Here is a 20,798-nt window from a genome sequence, read left to right on the forward strand (position 1 = left end):
GAGGAGAGTGTGCTCGTCACTCCAGCTACGGTAAAGTGGATAATGTTTCACCATCAGAAATGTGGGCTTCTTTATATTTGCTCTTGTACCAGATGTTTAAAATTTTATGGTGTTTATTGGTTCAATTCTTGTAACAGGACACTAGGTGTGATGCCAGAGGGATTCCTGGATGGGAGGCAGTTGATGCCTTGGCAGGTTACCTGGTTGGGCTTAACTGAACTATAACAGCACTCTCCAATGCTGAAGTGGCAGAGATTTTGAGGTTATACTCACATCTAAGTGTCTTTGACCAGACCCCCACCAGATACATCCTCAAGAGCAAAAAAACAACTTTGCCAGGACCTTGGAGGGCTTCAAGAAAGCGCAGTGGCTCTGCTCCAGGCCAGCAAGCAGCTGAGACGTATCTACATCTCATATAGCTATATTCTTTAGTATTTGTATCAATGTATTTATGTCAATATGTGAACATGCATATATAATGAGCACTATGTGATCTGGTCATCTATTTGCAGATTGTTCATGGTCCATGGTCAGGCTGCTCACAGACCAGACCAAAACAGAATTTCAGAGTGTGTTGCTTTCAAGCTGTACAAAGAGTACAAGGAAGCCAGAAATAGGCCAAAGGACAATAAAGGGAGGACATTTGCCATACCCCAGTCCATTGTCATGGCATACTCTCACATCAAGCAGCTAGTTGAGGACTGCAGAGAGATCATGGACAGGAGTGACCTGGTACTGGTAAACATTAACAACACCACTGTGTCCTCCTGGTGAGTTCATCTTTAATATCTTCATAAATTGATTGAATTGCATATTTGAACAAAATTTTTAACAATTAACACACTGAAAAATGTTCTGAAAAACTTTTGTGTGTGTTTTGTTTTCTGTCTCTGCAGGCTGCATGATCGCCGAAAGAGAACTGAACTGGGTTCTTTACTTCAGGGTGTGCAGCTTCCACAGCAGATTGCCGTGGCTAAAAAATCCCTCCTGGAGGTTCGTGACCTACCATCACAGCCAGTTCAGCATGGACACACTCTTTTGGAGTTCCAGGAGCCTGAGAACCGTGAGGGCGAGGCAAAAATCCGCCAGCGACACAGTTCCAGAACACCTGCTATTCCACACACAGGTGGGGGAGACCCAGCTATTGCCAAACACGATGCTGCTTCCTCTCAAAACAGCTGTATGGAGGGCTGGTCCTCTGCCTACCAGCCATCCCCAACACACTACCAGAGCTGGTCTTCTTACCAGGCACCCCTGGCACACTCTCATGTTTGGTCCTCCACCCACCCACAACCCTCAGCATCCACCCAGGTCTGGTCTGCAACCCACCCACCACCCTCAGCATCCACCCAGGGCTGGTCTACAACCCACCCACACCCTCAGCATCCATCCAGGGCTGGCCTGCCACCCAACCACCACCCTCAGCATCCACCCAGGGCTGGTCTGCAACCCACCCACCAACCTCAGCATCCACCCAGGGCTGGTCTACAACCCACCCACCACCCTCAGCATCCATCCAGGGCTGGCCTGCCACCCAACCACCACCCTCAGCATCCACCCAGGGCTGGTCCTCCAACCAGGGCTGGTCTGCAACCCACCCACCACCCTCAGCATCCACCCAGGGCTGGTCCTCCAACCAGGGCTGGTCTGCAACCCACCTACCACCCTCAGCATCCACCCAGGGCTGGTCCTCCAACCAGGGCTGGTCTGCAACCCACCCACCACCCTCAGCATCCACCCAGGGCTGGTCCTCCAACCAGGGCTGGTCTGCAACCCACCCACCACCCTCAGCATCCACCCAGGGCTGGTCTGCAACCCACCCACCAACCTCAGCATCCACCCAGGGCTGGTCTGCAACCCACCCACCACCCTCAGCATCCATCCAGGGCTGGCCTGCCACCCAACCACCACCCTCAGCATCCACTCAGGGCTGTTCATCCACCTCCTACTGTCCTGACCAACCTAGGTTCCCTCACCAAGCACTAGATCCCTTTAATCGCCAGCGTGAATGGCGATTACGCAAGGCAGCCCTTGAGAACCAGGATCCCCCAAAGATGACAAAGGCAAAAGAGAGCTACCACTATGAGTGTAAGCTGTGTGGTCAACCTAAATCAAAGCAAACTGGACACTCACAGGTACGTGGCAAATGGTACTGCCCTGCATCTGGACAGACCCTTGAGGAGTGGAGAAGCTCTTTGTAAATGCACCTAATACAATCTTTTTTATAAATATTTTTAATAATAATGTTTTATTTATTTTAAGAAAATGTTCACATTCACTGTTCAAACCATCTGCAAAGAAAAAACAAGCAAGAAAATAAAGTAGAAAAAAGTATGTTTGCTGTTGCAAATAGAAAAAAAATTAGTTGCTGTTGCAACTATTTTCAAAAAACAAAATACATAGGATAGTTGCTGATGCAACTATTTCCAAAAAAAAAAAAAAAAAAAAACTCTTGTGGTGTAATAGTAACACGTCCATCCTTTGGGTGGGAGACTCCAGGTGCAAATCCTGGCAAGAGTGTGCAACTTGTTGGCCCAATCAGTATTTAATTAAAAAATAATTTATGACATAATTTAATCTGCATTTTCTCCTTCTTTTCTCATTATTATTACAAGATGTAGCGGCGGTCATAATTGTTATCATAACATTTTGTTAATAACAAAGCATTATTATTCATACCAATCCTATTTGTATCTGATTTTATATATATGATCGATTCATTGCAATCTCTAATAGTTTACGTTTATTGAGACATGTTCCAATAGCTGAAAAAAGCTGCCCAGGAGGATGAGGAGCTAGTGTCAAAGGGGGAACCGCCACGGAAGAGGCTGACAAACGAAAAGTACCACTACACCTGCAAGGGGTTTGGACAGGACAAAATAAAAGGACTGGACACACCCAGCTGAAGGGGCAGTGGTACTGTCCAGCATCAGGACTGACCCTGGATGACTGGAGGAAGAGTGTATAATTGCTGTCACCATTACTTGTCTGTCTGTTACAATAAAGTTTAATAATTTTATTGGAGCCAATAACAGCCTTCACGTTTTTATTTAATTTCCTCTTGAATACCAGGACAGTGAGTGTCATCCATTGAATGTAATTGTTAAAACTAAAGCCAGAATTACTTGCAGAATCATTTTACATTTATTCACAAAACTCAACACTCTATGCTCAATTTGGAATATGTTTTATTCACTTGTGCTGCACAGATGTAGTCTTTCAAATAATTGAGTTTACAAAAAAAGGAGGGGAAACATGATGGGAGAGTTATTTACATTTACATTTATACACTGTTAATACTGTTATAGCTTTAAATGTAGCATGTGACATTTTGAGTTAATTATTTGAATATTGATTTGTTAACATCACAAAATATGTTTACTTAGAAGAGCGTTTGCTTTAAATGCATTCATGTGCATAATTGCATAATCACAGGGTTACTTCTGTAGGGATTTATATGGAAAAGAGTTCCTGTGTTAAAAATGACTACGTTACCCACAATGCATTGCATGTAGTACTTCCGGAATGCACTACGAGACTAGAGAACAAGCGAAGATGCAAGCGATATTGCCACGGCATAGGTTCGAATCCCGAAAGAGACATGAAATTAAAGTGATGATAAACCTTGTCACTCTTACAGGATTACCCTTGAAAAGAGCTATGTTGGTAAGAAACAGTTTTGTCTGCAAGCTAAAGATGACAAGGCCCCTTTGTAGTCAGGGACACGTCGGGTAGACCGTTAGCTCGCCGTGATCGTATAGTGGTTAGTACTCTGCGTTGTGGCCGCAGCAACCCTGGTTCGAATCCAGGTCATGGCAAGATTTTCTGGGTGCCATTGAAGTTGAGCTCCATGTCACCACCGCTCCTCACCCCGTCCTTCGGACTACTCTTTTTGTGCACAGCGCGTGCCCTTGATGTGCTCTGGATGTTCGAGTGAATTGAAACTGGGACCTTCTTTGAAAGCACGAGCTCTCAGTTTCGAGCCCTTAGAGAAAAGACTGAAAACGAAACGCTCCTATTTATTTCGGGAGAATCTTGCTTCAGAGAGAATATGGTGCGTATCTATTTTCTAATCGCTAGGTGTCAGTACACTCGCTGGCTGTTACCTAGAGTGCCGCGGGCTTGCAATTTTGCTACAAACAACTGCGCCTTTGACACAAGTTTACAATAACGATAAGAGCGCGGCAAGTCAACAGTTTTGAAACGTGTGAAGAGGCTTTCCAGACAAGTAGCAGTGAGTTTTTGTTCTTTTTCCTAGCATTGTTTTCCTTTAATTATTATTATCATCAGTCTAATAGGCTGCATTCCCACTAATTCGCAAATATTTTTTGACATAGCAGACGTTTTGACGGCCGTTCTGAATCGTCGAAGAAGGAAACGCAATGCATTGGAGGACCCTCTTTTTTTGCACCAATACGATTCATTTTGCTGTGCGTTCCCACGCAGTACGCACCCAGGTCTCGAGCAAGAGCCCGGATAGCTTAGTCGGTAGAGCATCAGTCTTTTAATCTGAGGGTCAAGGGTTCAAGTACCTGTTCGGGCGAACGAGCCTCTTTTTGTGGAGCGGTACGTTTTGTTGTTGAGTTCTTGCTGATCTACACTGGCCTCGGGCAGCGACGCTGCAAGGCACCAACGAATCCTACGTTGACAGCATGTGTCTGCTTTAGTTTGTAACCTTCTGGAGGCCATCTTAAACTTTATAAAAGGAAAAAAAGTCACTGTTACAGGATTACCCTTGAAAAGAGTTATATTGATAAGAAACAGTTTTGTCTGCAAGCTAAAGATGACAAGGCCCCTTTGTATTCAGTGACACGTCGGGTAGACCGGTAGCTCGCTAGCTTGCGTTGTGGCCGCAGCGAATCCGGGTCACGGCAAGGTTTTCTGGGTGCCATTGAAATTGAGCTCCATGTCACCACCTCTCCTCACCCCGTCCTTTAGACTACTCTTTTTGTGCACGGCGCGTGCCCTTGATGTGCTCTGGATGTTCGAGTGAATTGAAACTGGGACCTTCTTTGAAAGCATGAGCTCTCAGGTTCGAACCCTTAGAGAAAAGACTGAAAACGAAACACTCCTATTTATTTCGGAAGAATCTTGCTTCAGAGAGAATATGGTGCGTGTATATTTTCTAATCACTAGGTGTCAGTACACTCACTGGCTGTTACCTAGAGTGCCGCGGGCTTACTATTTGCTACAAACCACTGCGCCTTTGACACAAGTTTACAATAACAATAAGAGCGAGGCAAATCAACGGCATTGAAGCGTGTAAAGATACCATAAAAAAATTAATCGGATTTGCTTACGGTTGAGAACAAGGAGCAGTATGATGAAAAGAACAGCCGAAATCAAAAACACACCGGTTGACACCATTATTGTTCCATGGCCACCCAGCTGTTCTCTTAAAGTCGTCAAACAGTCATTTACCACACTGTGACCTTTTATAAAGACATTGAGCCAAAAATATAGTAAATGGAATATACATAGATTAGATTCACAGCAACACTGAAAGGTGCTTAAATCTGTACATATTACAAGTATGTTATAAAATGTATACATTTAAACATTTAACTAAGAATATCCTATATTAAATATATCAGAAGGTATGCACACTTACCTGCAGCTGGAATTTTAGTAGATTCAAGGTATATGTCAATTTTAAAATTTTCTTTGTTTTCATCAGGCTCAAAAACTGGGTTGCAGAAAACATTCTTTGAAAGTTAAAACAAAGTTTAGAACCAAAACTGAATGTTCTATAAATAACAAATAAATTATACCATGGATACATCTACTACTTACAATAATAATAATAATTTACCTCATATCCACCTCGGCTCCCAGTTGAAATGTCAGAGTCCATCATCTTTGCATTTTGAAAAACCATTTATATATGTTTAGTTATCTGAAATCTTGAGGTAGGCTATTAATTCAGTCCATTTGGTTGTGAAAATGAGTGGTTTAAGAAGTTAAACTCGAAGAAGTTTATTTCCATAAAAGAAAATGCCTAGACATGTTTTAAAAGGAGATAAAAAGTTGTTTTTAAATCCATTGAGTATGTGCATAGAATAAAATGTTTTTTTTTCTCTATCAAATTGATTTATTTTTGTTTCTTCTTTATGCTGCAATATTATGGTCCAACATCTTGTGTTGTTAAAAGAAAGTGGCTGGTATTCAGAACGTTCTTCCCAAATATTCCCAAAGCCAAGTCAGCTGAGAGGATTGCGCTCCGTAATAATCCTCTGTTTTAGACACACATCTACACACATACCACTACCCAACCCCAAAAAACACACCCACCCACCCAACCAACAACCCAACACACAGTTTTGTTTCTGCATAGATGACAGCGTTTTTTTTTTTTAACAGGAGTTTTGCTCCAACCCTAATCAATCACACCTTAAAAAGCTAATTAAAGTAAAGGGTAAAGCTACAAGCAGGTGAGTTTTTTCAAGGTTGGGGGTAAACTGCAGGAAAGGGCTAGAGTTGAAAATCCCTGATTTATAAGATTTTTCTTTATAAGATTTTTATATAAGATTCACTTACATTTTTCCCCGCAATGGTTTTACTATCCTTGTAGGGCCATTTGGTCCTGGACCACACACACAGGTTGGTGTTCCCTGTTTTATGGGAACTTTTCATACTGACATTTCAACTGGGAGCCGAGGTGGATATGAGGTAAATTATTATTATTATTGTAAGTAGTAGATGTATCCATGGTATAATTTATTTGTTATTTATAGAACATTCAGTTTTGGTTCTAAACTTTGTTTTAACTTTCAAAGAATGTTTTCTGCAACCCAGTTTTTGAGCCTGATGAAAACAAAGAAAATTTCAAAATTGACATATACCTTGAATCTACAAAAAATCCAGCTGCAGGTAAGTGTGCATACCTTCTGATATATTTAATATAGGATATTCTTAGTTAAATGTTTAAATGTATACATTTTACAACACACTTGTAATATGTACAGATTTAAGCACCTTTCAGTGTTGCAGTGAATCTAATCTATGTATATTCCATTTACTATATTTTTGGCTTAATGTCTTTATAAAAGGTCACAGTGTGGTAAATGACTGTTTGATGACTTTAAGAGAACAGCTGGGTGGCCATGGAACAATAATGGTGTCAACCGGTGTGTTTTTGATTTCGTCTGTTCTTTTCATCATACTGCTCCTTGTTCTCAACCGTGAGTAAGCAAATCCAATTTATTTTTTTATGGTATCTTTACACGCTTCAATGCTGTTGATTTGCCTCGCTCTTATTGTTATAGTAAACTTGCGTCAAAAGGCGCAGTTGTTTGTAGCAAATAGCAAGCCCGCGGCACTCTAGGTAACAGCCAGCGAGTGTACTGACACCTAGCGATAAGAAAATATACACGCACCATATTCTCTCTGAAGCAAGATTCTCCCGAAATAAATAGGAGCGTTTCGTTTTCAGTCTTTTCTCTAAGGGTTCGAACCTGAGAGCTCGTGCTTTCAAAGAAGGTCCCAGTTTCAATTCACTCGAACATTCAGAGCACATCAAGGGCACGCGCCGTGCACAGAAAGAGTAGTCTGAAGGACGGGGTGAGGAGATGTGGTGACATGGAGCTCAATTTCAATGGCACCCAGAAAATCTTGCCGTGACCCGGATTCGAACCAGGGTTGCTGCGGCCACAACGCAGAGTACTAACAACTATACGATCACGGCGAGCTACCGGTCTACCCGGCGCGTCCCTGAATACAAAGGGGCCTTGTCATCTTTAGCTTGCAGACAAAACTGTTTCTTACCAACATAACTCTTTTCAAGGGAAATCCTGTAACAGTGACTTTTTTTCCTTTTATAAAGTCTAAGCTAGGCCTCCAGAAGGTTACAAACTAAAGCAGGCACATGCTGTCAACGTAGTTGGCAGGATTCGAACCTGCACAGGGAGACCCCAATGGATTTCAAGTCCAACCACAAAAAGAGTAGGCTGAAGGACGGGTGGTGACATGGAGCTCAATTTCAATGGCACCCAGAAAACCTTGCCGTGACCCGGATTCGAACCGGGGTTGCTGCGGCCACAACGCAGAGTACTAACCACTATACGATCACGGCGAGCTACCGGTCTACCCAACATGTCCCTGACTACAAAGGGGCCTTGTCATCTTTAGCTTGCAGACAAAACTGTTTCTTACCAACATAACTCTTTTCAAGGGTAATCCTGTAACAGTGACTTTTTTTTCCTTTTATAAAGTTTAAGCTAGGCCTCCAGAAGGTTACAAACTAAAGCAGACGCATGCTGTCAACATAGTCGGCAGGATTCGAACCTGCGCGGGGAGACCCCAATGGATTTCTAGTCCATCACCTTAACCACTCGGCCACGACTACAAGCTAGCTGAAAGGGGCATGTCGTTTGGCTTGGTGCCTTGCAGCGTCGCTGCCCGAGGCCAGAGTAGATCAGGAAGAACTCAACAACAAAACGTACCGCTCCACAAAAAGAGGCTCGTTCGCCCGAACATGGACTTGAACCCTGGACCCTCAGATTAAAAGTCTGATGCTCTACCGACTGAGCTATCTGGGATCTTGCTCGAGAAGCGTGCGTGCTGCGTGCGAATGCACAGCAAAATGAATCGTATTGGCGCAGAAAAAGAGTGTCCTCCAATGCATTGCGTTTCATTCTTCGAAGATTCAGAACGGCCGTCAAAACGTCTGCTATGTCAAAATATATTTGCAAATTAGTGGGAATGCAGCCTATTAGACTGATGATAATAGTCATTAAAGGAAAATAATGCAAGGAAAAAGAATAAAAACTCACTGCTACTTGTCTGGAAAGCCTCTTCACACGCTTCAATGCTGTTGACTTGCCGCGCTCTTATCGTTATTGTAAACTTGTGTCAAAGGCGCAGTTGTTTGTAGCAAATAGCAAGCCCGCGGCACTCTAGGTAACAGCCAGCGAGTGTACTGACACCTAGCGATTAGAAAATATACACGCACCATATTCTCTCTGAAGCAAGATTCTTCCGAAATAAATAGGAGCGTTTCGTTTTCAGTCTTTTCTTTAAGGGTTCGTACCTGAGAGCTCATGCTTTCAAAGAAGGTCCCAGTTTTAATTCACTCAAACATCCAGAGCACATCAAGGGCACGCGCCGTGCACAAAAATAGTAGTCTGAAGGACGGGATGAGGAGAGGTGGTGACATGGAGCTCAATTTCAATGGCACCCAGAAAACCTTGCCGTGACCCGGATTCGAACCGGGGTTGCTGCGGCCACAACGCTGAGTACTAACAACTATACAATTACGGCGTGCTACCGGTCTAACCTGCGTGTCCCTGACTACCAAGGGGCCTTGTCATCTTTAGCTTGCAGACAAAACTGTTTCTTACCAACATAACTCTTTTCAAGGGTAATCCTGTAACAGTGACTTTTTTTCCTTTTATAAAGTTTAAGCTAGGCCTCCAGAAGGTTACAAACTGAAGCAGGCGCATGCTGTCAATGTAGTCGGCAGGATTCGAACCTGCGTGGGGAGACCACAATGGATTTCAAGTCCAACCACAAAAAGAGTAGGCCGAAGGACGGGTGGTGACATGGAGCTCAATTTCAATGGCACCCAGAAAACCTTGCCGTGACCCGGATTCGAACCGGGGTTGCTGCGGCCACAACGCAGAGTACTAACCACTATAAGATCACGGCGAGCTACCAGTCTAACCGGCGTGTCCTTGACTACAAAGGGGCCTTGTCATCTTTAGCTTGCAGACAAAACTGTTTCTTACCGACATAACTCTATTCAAGGGTAATCCTGTAACAGTGACTTTTTTTCCTTTTATAAAGTTTAAGCTAGGCCTCCAGAAGGTTACAAACTAAAGCAGACGCATGCTGTCAACGTAGTCGGCAGGATTCGAACCTGCGCGGGGAGACCCCAATGGATTTCAAGTCCATCGCCTTAACCACTCGGCCACGACTACAAGCTGGCTGAAAGGGGCATGTCGTTTGCCTTGGTCCCTTGCAGCGTCGCTGCCAGAGGCCAGTGTAGATCAGCAAGAACTCAACAACAAAACGTACAGCTCCACAAAAAGAGGCTCGTTCGCCCAAACAGGGACTTGAACCCTGGACCCTCAGATTAAAAGTTGATGCTCTACCGACTGAGCTATCCGGGCACTTGCTTGAGAAGCGTGCGTGCTGCGTTGGAACGCACAGCAAAATGAATCGTATTGGCGCAGAAAAAAGAGTGTCCTCCAATGCATTGCGTTTTCTTCTTCGAAGATTCAGAACGGCCGTCAAAACGTCTGCTATGTCAAAATATTTTTGCAAATTAGTGAGAATGCAGCCTATTAGACTGATGATAATAGCCATTAAAGGAAAATAATGCTAGGAAAAAGAACAAAAACTCACTGCTACTTGTCTGGAAAGCCTCTTCACACGCTTCAATGCTGTTGACTTGCCGCGCTCTTATCGTTATTGTAAACTTGTGTCAAAGGCGCAGTTGTTTTGAGCAAATAGCAAGCCCGTGGCACTCTAGGTAACAGCCAGCGAGTGCACTGACACCTAGCGATTAGAAAATATACACGCACCATATTTTCTCTGAAGCAAGATTCTTCCGAAATAAATAGGAGCGTTTCGTTTTCAGTCTTTTCTCTAGGGGTTCCAACCTGAGAGCTCATGCTTTCAAAGAAGGTCCCAGTTTCAATTCCCTCGAACATTCAGAGCACATCAAGGGCACGCGCCGTGCACAGAAAGAGTAGTCTGAAGGACGGGGTGAGGAGATGTGGTGACATGGAGCTCAATTTCAATGGCACCCAGAAAATCTTGCCGTGACCCGGATTCGAACCGGGGTTGCTGCGGCCACAACGCAAAGTACTAACCACTAACCACGAGCTACCAGTCTATCCGGTGTGTCCTTGACTACAAAGGGGCCTTGTCATCTTTAGCTTGCAGACAAAACTGTTTCTTACCAACATAACTCTTTTCAAGGGTAATCCTGTAACAGTGACTTTTTTTCCTTTTATAAAGTTTAAGCTAGGCCTCCAGAAGGTTACAAACTGAAGCAGGCGCATGCTGTCAATGTAGTCGGCAGGATTCGAACCTGCGTGGGGAGACCACAATGGATTTGGCGCATGCTGTCAATGCTGGAAAGCATCTTCACATGCTTTTATCGTTACTGTAAACTTGAGTCAAAAGCCATGTTGTTTGGAACAGATAGCAAGCCCACGGCACTCTAGGTAACAGCCAGCGAGTGTACTGACACCTAGCGTTTAGAAAATATACAGCGTATAATTAATGTTTTATTATTGTTTTGAAGTTATTTTAGTTATTTGAAAATTACTTATGTTGCCTTTGAAATTAAGGCACAAGAGATGTAATTCTAGTATATAGTGTGAATATATACATTTATTGTGTGAAACTCTAGGAACTCGCTTTAAGAATAAAATTAAAAGGCAGACACGTGAGTGAACTTTAGCAACTGTGGCCCATCCCAAAGGGACAGGAATTTTGACAATTACCGCATGATAGTTACCAAATTTGTAAATGATTCAGCAGCAGTAGAGAAAATAACTACATTTGCTTTCTCACTATTCTACTCTTTCTTGCTTTTTACAGAGGTTAAAAGTAATAAAGGAGAGATTTCCCCTTTAGACTCTCGGTTTGGAGATAGAATTTCACAGAATCTATCTTTGAGACCGACTGCACCTCATCCTACACATAGTTCCACACTACCCCTGCCTGGAAAAGAGCCCACATTCTTTACAAGTAAGTTTATGGTATTTATACATATACTATTTCAAATGAAGTGACCGAAAAATGTGTTTGGACATTTGTTTGAATGTTCTTGCCTTTTATTACAAAATATCAACCGAAGTGGCATTTAATTTTGGGTTCATGTGCACAATACATGTTGTTACTCTGCTAGGACACCCATGTGGACTTGAAGATGAAGATGAGCTGATTTAATTAATAATTTAGATGTTAGAAGATCTTTAAAAAAGGAGGTGCATTATGACTGGATGATTATAAATGAGTAAATGAATGAAGTAATACTTAAGTCATGCTGTCAGAACTATACTGACTGAATATGAATTTAACAGAATAAATTAGTGACGGAATAATGTTATTTGACTTGTTAGGTGAGCATTGTTCATGAAATACATTTACCAAAGGATATGCAATTAATTGTGTATTTGCAGACACATTTTCCCTCAGGTGACCGCATATACATTATTATTCAAATATTTGTATCATTTAAATTGCATGTATATTGTCATGTAATCGTATTGTTATCGTTTTGAATGGATTGTGACGATAAGAAACAGTACACCTAACAAGTCAAAGAACATTATTCCGTCACTAATTTATTCTGTTAAGGGCCTTCTCGGTCGACCATCTTTGACCTCGCTGCTCCCCGCCCATTGGTCGGCAGAGCTCACCCTCTGACACCGTGAACTACTCTCATCAAGTCGCGGCGTCAACAAGTCAATCAACTCAATCAACAAGTCAAGAGGAGTATATATACACCGCAAACTTACCTCCATTCGTTGACAGTTTAACAGCTTCCCTCCACCACCCCATCTCCTCACTTCTAGTCCTAAATACACTTACAATTGGGGGAGTACTCTGGGTTTGGGCAAAAATTCCGAGCTCGGAGCCCTCCCCCTGGACAGCACGCCAAACACGCATAATCTTTACTCTGTTTAATTGATGTAAGTGTGAACTCGTGAAAACTCCACATGAGTAGACAGGAACATCTGACCCAAAACACAAATACGATCCACCACAGAGAACAGCATACTACGACTAGCAAAACCGAACTAAAATCCAAGGCCTTAAAGGTGACATTTTATGCCCCTTTTCACAAGATATAATATAAATCTATGGTGTCCCAAGAACGTGTCTGTAAAATTTCAACTCAAAATATCCCCCAGATCTTTTTTTATAGCTTGTCAAATTTCCCCTTTTTTGGTTGTGAGCAAAAAACACACCGTTCTGCTCCCTGCCCCCGTTTAGAAGACGGCTGATCCTTTACACGAGCTTTGGATACTCTAGCAATAATAAAACACGGGAATTTAAATCAAATTTCAGAAATAACCAGTAGTCGAGTGCAGCCTTAAAGAGAGACTCAGGAAGAGGGCGCAACTTCTAGACGCACCTGGACGTTTCTGAATGGTTAGTGGATATTGGTGTAATCGGGTTTAGATGTTACAGGAAGAAGGAGGCGGGAACCGGTGAACATTTAAACATTTTAATAATAGAATAAAACAAATACAAAAACAAAAGTATAAGCCAGCAGCCCCTAACGGATGACTGTTGTCCACACAAAACAGAAACAAAACACAACATAAAATCAGGCCTGTTCCTCTCTTGATCTTCGCAGTCGTCGCTCCTCCTTTTATGCTTCCGCTCCTCCGTGAGAGATTCGATACTGGCGCGTCTCACAGGTGACGTTCATTATCACTCACGCCACCGGCCTCACGCCGTTCTCTCATGTCCCTAGGCCACGTCCTGCTCGCCACAGATATATTTATGTAGTTGTTGTGGAGTTACATTGATTCATCTCTTCGACTTTCACATACCGTCATGTTTAACTTTTACACAAGTTGACACAGTTCCCTGAAGTCTTTATAAGACATTAAATTTATTTAGTTAAATAGTGTTCAGTGAATAGAGTTCAATGCTCGTCTGTGGAGCAACGACAGAACAGTTTGCATGCTCGTTAGTTAAAACTAATGGATAATAATAATAATAATAATAATAAAGGTAAGATAAGTAAAGTTAATTAAAAAAAAAGCTCTAGTAGCATTCTGTTGCAGATGCCCTTTGGTTTGCCATTTTGTACAGTATCTATCAGTCAGACATTTTAAATGTGACTTAAGTGTCCAAATACTCTAGGGCCCATGCGTGACTGTGTCAACATATAGAGCATCCACAATCAAAGGCATACATTTCATATGAACACCTTTTTCCACTTTCTTGTCAATATGAATTAGCCTTTTTTCTGCTTTTACAGAATGTGGTGGCGTGTTGACGGATTCTGGGGGGACTCTCAGTTCTCCAAATCACCCAGACTTGTATCCTCCTGATTCTCACTGTGTATGGTTGATCAGGGTGTCTCCTCCTTTCCTAGTGCAGATCCAAGTGTCATCTCTGGCTATTGAGGGACCCTCTCCTTGCTTGTTTGATTGGCTAGAAGTCAGAGAGGAGACAGAGAAGATATCTGCTGTCACAAGGTTTGCTCACCCTAAGTGTTTAATTGAATCATAAACGACAAGCAGAATTGACATGGGGAAACATTTACATTTAAAAAGCCTTTGAATGCAGTGCAAGAACTAACATTTGTCAGTCAGGATTTACATTCTATTTCATTTCTATTCAAATGAACAACCTCTGTTCAATTTATTTTTGACTGACTATTATGCACTATGCACCCTTAAAGAACTTCGAAAATACCTTAAACCATGTTGGCTGCCCACACTAAATTCTAAACTTTGTCAATACAATTCTTAGTAACACTACAATACATGTGCACTAATATGCATTGATGCATGCTTAACTAATGCACAGATAACCAGTATTTTATAATACTGATTGTTTCAAAGCAGCTTTACAGTGATAACAGGAAAATAATGCAACAAAATTGGTTTCGGCTGTACAGCAGATGTAGAAGAAAATAGCGTCATAGTCCAGCTTAAGTAAGTTTAATGATGGTTCATTTTTGTAATAAAAAAGTTATTAATTTTAGTTCATTTATATATATATATATATATATATATATATATATATATATATATATATATATAACAGTGTATGATTACAGAAGTCAGATTGGATTGGAACATTCAGAATATTTATCCAGTTCTATCTGGTTGAAGATTGGAGTCATCACACCGGTATGGAGACAGGTCTGTTGAGGATCAGTGCCTCTGGCTGTCGTGTAAATTAATGTGTTGATTACCACAATTGGTCAAAGCTCTGTGGAAGGCCTGGGACCAGAAAATGTACATGCATGTGTTCCCTGTCAGTCAAAGTGTGTTTGCACACCACTGCGCTGGCTGTTCACGCAGATATCATTTGTCATCAGCGCGTTTCACGTACGCTGTGCAGACAGAGCGAGAATGGCAGGCAAACAGCAACAACCTAACTTTCCTTCTGAACCACCAACAAGTGGTACTGGCAAAGGATCTATGATCTATAGTGTATATCTTCATCGGAGCCAACAGACTCTCATCATGGAAACCTTGTCATGCAAGTAATATTATTACACACTGACACGTTTTTGGTAGCTACACAACCTAAAATATGCTGCATCTAATTACGTTTTTAAAAAGTTGTTTGCATGCGTTATTGTAGTTGTCAGGATTCCACCAGCTCCATACACTCATTCTCTCACTCCTCCCCCTTGTTCATTATCACCGGAGTACTGATCATCATCACCTGCACCTCTCATTCCACCTCCCTTTATATTCAGCTCCCTTGCACTCACTCATTGTCTGGTCTCGTCGCTGCATGACACACAGACTCACCTATGATACTCACCTGCTACTTACCTGCTTACCTTCGGACTTGCTTCGAGCCCTTGCCCGTGGACATCATCTTCCGTCTTCAGCTATCCGATCCCCTCTATCCATGTGATCTTGCATCTGCATCTACTATAGAGACTCCTGTTATACTTCAGCTAAGTTACCATCTGATTATCATCTGTTTGAACACTCACCATATCTCCGTCTGTTTCTGCTACAACTGTAAATAAACTTATTACACTTACCACCTGTCTGACTCCTGTTCCATCCGTGACAGAAGACCAGACCCCAACATGCAGAATAACAGTTGGACCATCCAAGTTGTTCCACACCCGCTACTTCGTCAGCTGCCTCTGCGAGTCCCATGGCCCGACCAGCGACATTCACCGGAGTGGCGGAGGTGAATTCAGGTTTCACTTTACTTCCAAATGCAAGCTCATCAGTTTTCAAATGATTCAGCCCGATTTGCCTTTGTAATCTCTCTGTTATCAGGCCGAACGCTTCAATGGGCATAATCCCTGTGGAATTCTAACTCACCTGTGCTAAAATCACTCTCAAGCTTGATACATTTCAAGGAAGTAATTGGGCAGTCAGTATCCGATCTCTCTGTTCACGATCAGCAATACAACCTTCGTCAGGGAAATTCCTCCTTGAGCACATATGAGCTCATATTTCGCACGCTGGCGGCTTCGAGTGGTTGGAATGAAACCGCACTGATAACTGCTTTTCGACATGGTCTCAACACCAACATCCGCCAGCTGATAGTGGTTTACGAAGATTCACTGGGACTTGAGAATCTCATTCAGAGAACCATTCGTGTGTCCCAACTTCTGTCTGCCTGCGATAATCCTGCTACCGCTGTATGTCCTCCACCCCCAGCTCCATCTGTCACTCCTCCAGCACCCGAGCCTTTGCAGGTTGACTCCACTCATCTCTCTTCCATGGAACGACAGCGTCGCATTCAACATCACCTCTGCCTGTACTGTGGGGGTGAGAAACATCTCATCAACACCTGCCCGGTTCGACCTCAACGCCCAGCGGTAACACCATTCATATTCCTCCCAAGATTGCCTCCTTATACCGAATCACTGTCCATTTGCTAACCTCTCGTCTATGTGTCTCAGCACAAGCCCTCCTCGACTCCGGTTCTGCGGGGAACTTCATTTCCACACAACTCCTACGAAAGCTGAACGTCCGTAAACATCGAGCCATCAAGATCTCAGAGTTCAAACCATCCAGGGTAAGCCGCTGGGTCGAGGTCGAATTTGTCACTTCACCCCGACACTGGCATTGGCTGCCTTCACACAGAGGAGGATTTCCTTTATGGTGCTGGAGGAGTCCACTGCTGAGCTCATCCAGGGATGCCCTTGGATGGTCCAACACCAACCCACAATCGACTGGAAATCCGGGGAAGTCCTTCGTTGGGGTGAAGACTGTTTCCATTCATGTATAGCTTCGGTTGAAAGAATCCTGAAACCCCCTTCCTCTACCTCGCCATCTTCTGAAAGACAGTCCGAGTTTCCCGTTTGTTCCACTTCTATTGAGAGTCCTGAGGTCTAACACCAGGTGAAGATTCCAGCCGAGTACTGGGCGTTCCAGGATGTGTTCAGCAAGCAGTTGGCGACCAAACTACCACCTCATCGGCCATGGGACTGCGCCATCGACCTGCTATCTGGAGCCACTCTATCCAAAGGCCGTGTTACAGTCTGTCCATCCCGGAGCAGAAGGCCATGGAGGAGGATGTGGAGGAGGCCCTGAAACAGGAGTACATTTGTCCATCCACATCCCCTGCCGCTTCCAGCTTCTTTTTCGTGGCTAAGAAGGACGGAGGCTTGAGGCCGTGTATTGCTTATCGTCATCTCAACTCCCAAACCGTGAAGTTCAGTTATCCCTTTCCTCTGGTCTCAGCAGCACTGGATCAGCTGCATGGAGCCCGCATCTTCTCGAAGCTAGATCTACGTAGGCGACGAATGGAAGACAGCATTCATCACGCCCTCCGGCCATTATGAATACCGGGTCATGCCCTTCGGACTGTCCAACGCTCCAGCAGTCTTTCAAGGGTATATGAACGAGGTCTTCCGAGAGTATCTCAATAGATTTGTGGTGGTCTACATTGATGATATTCTCATATACTCCTCATCTCACTCAGAACATCAACGTCACGTCTCTCTCGTCCTGGAGAAGCTGAGAGCACACAAATTATACCTAAAACTAGAGAAATGTGAGTTTCACACCACCTCAGTTCAGTTCCTGGGCTACACCATCGACCAACACGGAGTTTAGATGGACCAGAGGAAGGTGGAAACTATCCGGGACTGACCCCAGCCTTCTACTGTGAAGGATCTTCAACGATTCCTCGGCTTCGCCAATTTCTATCGAAGATTCATCCATAACTACAGTCACATCAGCTCTCCTCTAACATCTTCCCTAAGGGGCCGGCCCAAGTCTCTGTCCTTATCTCCTGAAGCCATCACAGCCTTTCAACACCTCAAGGAAGCTTCCAGACCGCTCCAATCCTAGTTCGTCCTGACCCTGAAATTCCCTTTGTTGTAGAGGTGGACGCATCCTCTACAGGAGTTGGAGCGTTTTTCTCCCAGCGACAGGGTGATCCTCCCAAACTCCATCCATGTGCCTTCTTCTCTAAGAAGCTATCCCCGACGGAGCGGGATTATGATATCGGAAATCGTGAACTGCTCGCAATGAAGTTGGCCTTAGAGGAGTGGAGGCATTGGCTGGAGGGAGCTAACCACCAGTTCGAGGTCATAACAGATCATTGAAACTTGGAATACCTCAGAGAGGCAAAAAGGTTAAATCCTCGTCAAGCTTGACGGGCCCTCTTCTTTACCCGCTTTGTGTCCTACCGGCCTGGCAGCAAGAATTGTAGAGCAGATGCTCTTTCCTGTCTTTATGGTCCTCTCTGCGAAGATCCTTCGCCTGAACCTATTCTCCCTTCAGCCATGTTCGTCAACCCGATCATTTGAGACAGACGAGCAGATTTCCCAAGAGAACCAGCGTCATCCCACTCCGCCGGGAGGTCCAGAGGGGTGCGTTTTCGTACCTCGTCACCTTCGTACCACCCTTCTGGACTCCACACATACCACTCCGGGCTCTGGACATCCAGGTAGCAGGCGTACCCTCTCGCTCCTCAGTAACCGGTACTGGTGGCCGTCCATCTCCCAGGACGTCTCCAGGTACGTAAGAGGATGCTCAGTCTGTGCCGTTACCAACACCCCCAGAAGACTCCCGGAGGGCAAGCTCGTGCCACTTCCTATTCCTCGACGGCCATGGTCCCACATCGGTGTAGATTTCATGACGGACCTTCCCCGATCCAGCAACCACACTTGCATCTTCGTCGTTGTGGATTGTTTTCAAAGGCCTGCAAGCTAATTCCATTACATGGACTTCCAACTGCTTTTGAGACCGCTGAAACCCTCTTCAATCATGTGTTTCGGAACTTCGGCATCCCCGAAGACATTGTGTCGGACAGAGGTCCACAATTCATATCTAGAGTGTGGCAAGCGTTCTTCAGACTCCTCGGGGTTACAGTCAGCTTGTCTTCTGGTTACCACCCTCAGACTAACGGCCAGACTGAGCGGAAGATCCAGGAGATTGGACGGTACCCGAGGACCTATTGCCACCAGTACCAGGACAGCTGGAGCCAGTTCCTCCCCTGGGCCGAATACGCCCAGAATTCTCTTCGGCAGTCCACCACTGGGCTCACCCCCTTTCAGTGTGTCCTGGGTTTTCAGCCTCCTCTCTTCCCTTGGTTCCAGCTGTCGATTACTGGTTCCACCAGAGCGAGGGGGTATGGGAATCAGTTCATATGCATCTCCAGCAGGCAGTGCGGAGGCATAAGGACCAAGCAGATCGTCGACGTTCGGAACCTCCTCAGTATCAGCCTGGACAGAAGGTGTGGCTTTCTACTCGGGACATTCGCCTCCGCCTGCCTTGCCGTAAGCTGAGTCCTCGATACATTGGTCCATTCACCGTGCAGAGGCAGCTGAACGAAGTCACCTACAGGCTAAACCTTCCTCCTCAATACCGAATCTCACCTTCTTTCCATGTGTCACATTTGAAACCTTTCACTGAACCTGTCACTCCTCCTCCCACAGAACCTGTCCCGGATGACGTACCTCCTCCTCCGGTGCCCATTGAAGAGGAACCCATCTACCAGGTCCGCACCATCTTGGACTCTCAGCTACGATGTCCGCGGCTGAAATACCTGGTCGACTGGGAGGACTATGGCCCTGAGGACCGGTCGTGGGCCCTACTCACACAGTACCACGCCGACCATCCTGATCGCCCTGCTCCCAGGCCTCGTGGTAGACCTCGTCGCCGTCGTCGTCCCTCTTCGCAGTGTTCAAGAGCCGCCTCAGAGGAGGGGGGTACTGTCAGGATTCCACCAGCTCCATCCACTCCTCCCACTCATCCTCCCACTCGTTCGTTATCACCGGAGTACTGATCACCATCACCTGCACCTCATCATTCCACCTCCCTTTATATTCAGCTCCCTTGCACTCACTCATTGTCTGGTCTTGTCGCTACATGACACACAGACTCGCCTATGATACTTACCTGCTACTTACCTGATTCCCTTCGGACTTGCTTCGACCCCTTGCCCATGGACATCATCTTCCATCTTCAGCCATCCGTTCCCATCTATTCATGTGATCTCCCTTCTGCATCTGCTATAGAGACTCTTGTTATACTTCAGCAAAGTTACCATCTGATTATCATCTGTTTGAACACTCACCATATCTCCGTCTGTTTCTGCTACAACTGTAAATAAACTTATTACACTTACCACCTGTCTGACTCCTGTTCCATCCGTGACAGTAGTACTGTTACTCTTTGTACTGTAAAGTTTTCTCACCTGTGAATGACACATGATGTAATCCAATAACGTTGTCTCTGGTCGACTCGCTTCTGGTCTGTGCACGTCCGTGTTTTGGAGGAGGCATGGCTATGGACGGCGATTTGATGGGATTTGATCGTATGCTTTCAATGCTAGCAGGCTAAAGTTAGCATTTGCCAGATGACCTTTTGCACTTTTAATTAACAGCAATTCATATATTTCTTAATCTGTTAATCATATAGACTCTTTATTAGTTACTGATGCAGTAATAATTAATTAATGGTTTAGTTCTTCATGAGTCATACATTAAAATGTGATTATCAGTGTATTAGTTAAGCATGAATTAATGCATATTAGTGCAAACGTATTTTAAAACGTTACAAATTCTGCAATAACCCAATCACTTATTGGAAACCCTAGTCAAGGCTGGCTAAGTTTTTGTCAATATCGAAAAGCCACTTTTTTTCCTAAAATTTACATTG

The 20,798-nt window shown here is 44.3% G+C and overlaps 1 protein-coding gene and 4 non-coding genes across 5 annotated transcripts in view; 2 read left to right on the top strand and 3 right to left on the bottom strand.

The window, feature by feature from the left end:
• Window positions 1-3,746: 3,746 nt before the first annotated feature.
• On the top strand, window positions 3,747-3,818 carry trnah-gug (transfer RNA histidin (anticodon GUG)). The gene has a single exon. It is a non-coding gene; the product is annotated as a tRNA-His (tRNA).
• Window positions 3,819-7,114: 3,296 nt separating this feature from the next.
• The window catches only part of LOC143707654 (membrane frizzled-related protein-like), a 49,156-nt gene continuing 35,472 nt past the window's right edge, over window positions 7,115-20,798 (top strand). The window contains exons 1-3 of the mRNA XM_077200043.1: window positions 7,115-7,181; window positions 11,551-11,700; window positions 13,952-14,171. Of these exons, the coding sequence (XP_077056158.1) occupies window positions 7,115-7,181; window positions 11,551-11,700; window positions 13,952-14,171 (437 nt within the window). The remainder of the gene's footprint in view (window positions 7,182-11,550; window positions 11,701-13,951; window positions 14,172-20,798) is intronic.
• Window positions 8,000-8,071, bottom strand: trnah-gug (transfer RNA histidin (anticodon GUG)). The gene has a single exon. It is a non-coding gene; the product is annotated as a tRNA-His (tRNA).
• trnas-aga (transfer RNA serine (anticodon AGA)) lies at window positions 8,263-8,344 on the bottom strand. The gene has a single exon. It is a non-coding gene; the product is annotated as a tRNA-Ser (tRNA).
• On the bottom strand, window positions 9,836-9,917 carry trnas-uga (transfer RNA serine (anticodon UGA)). Its single transcript has one exon. It is a non-coding gene; the product is annotated as a tRNA-Ser (tRNA).

Source organism: Siphateles boraxobius, unplaced genomic scaffold (assembly GCF_051911475.1).
Source record: "Siphateles boraxobius isolate OS27281-9 unplaced genomic scaffold, OSU_SipBor_1 42, whole genome shotgun sequence".
Classification (NCBI taxonomy): Eukaryota; Metazoa; Chordata; class Actinopteri; order Cypriniformes; family Leuciscidae; genus Siphateles; species Siphateles boraxobius.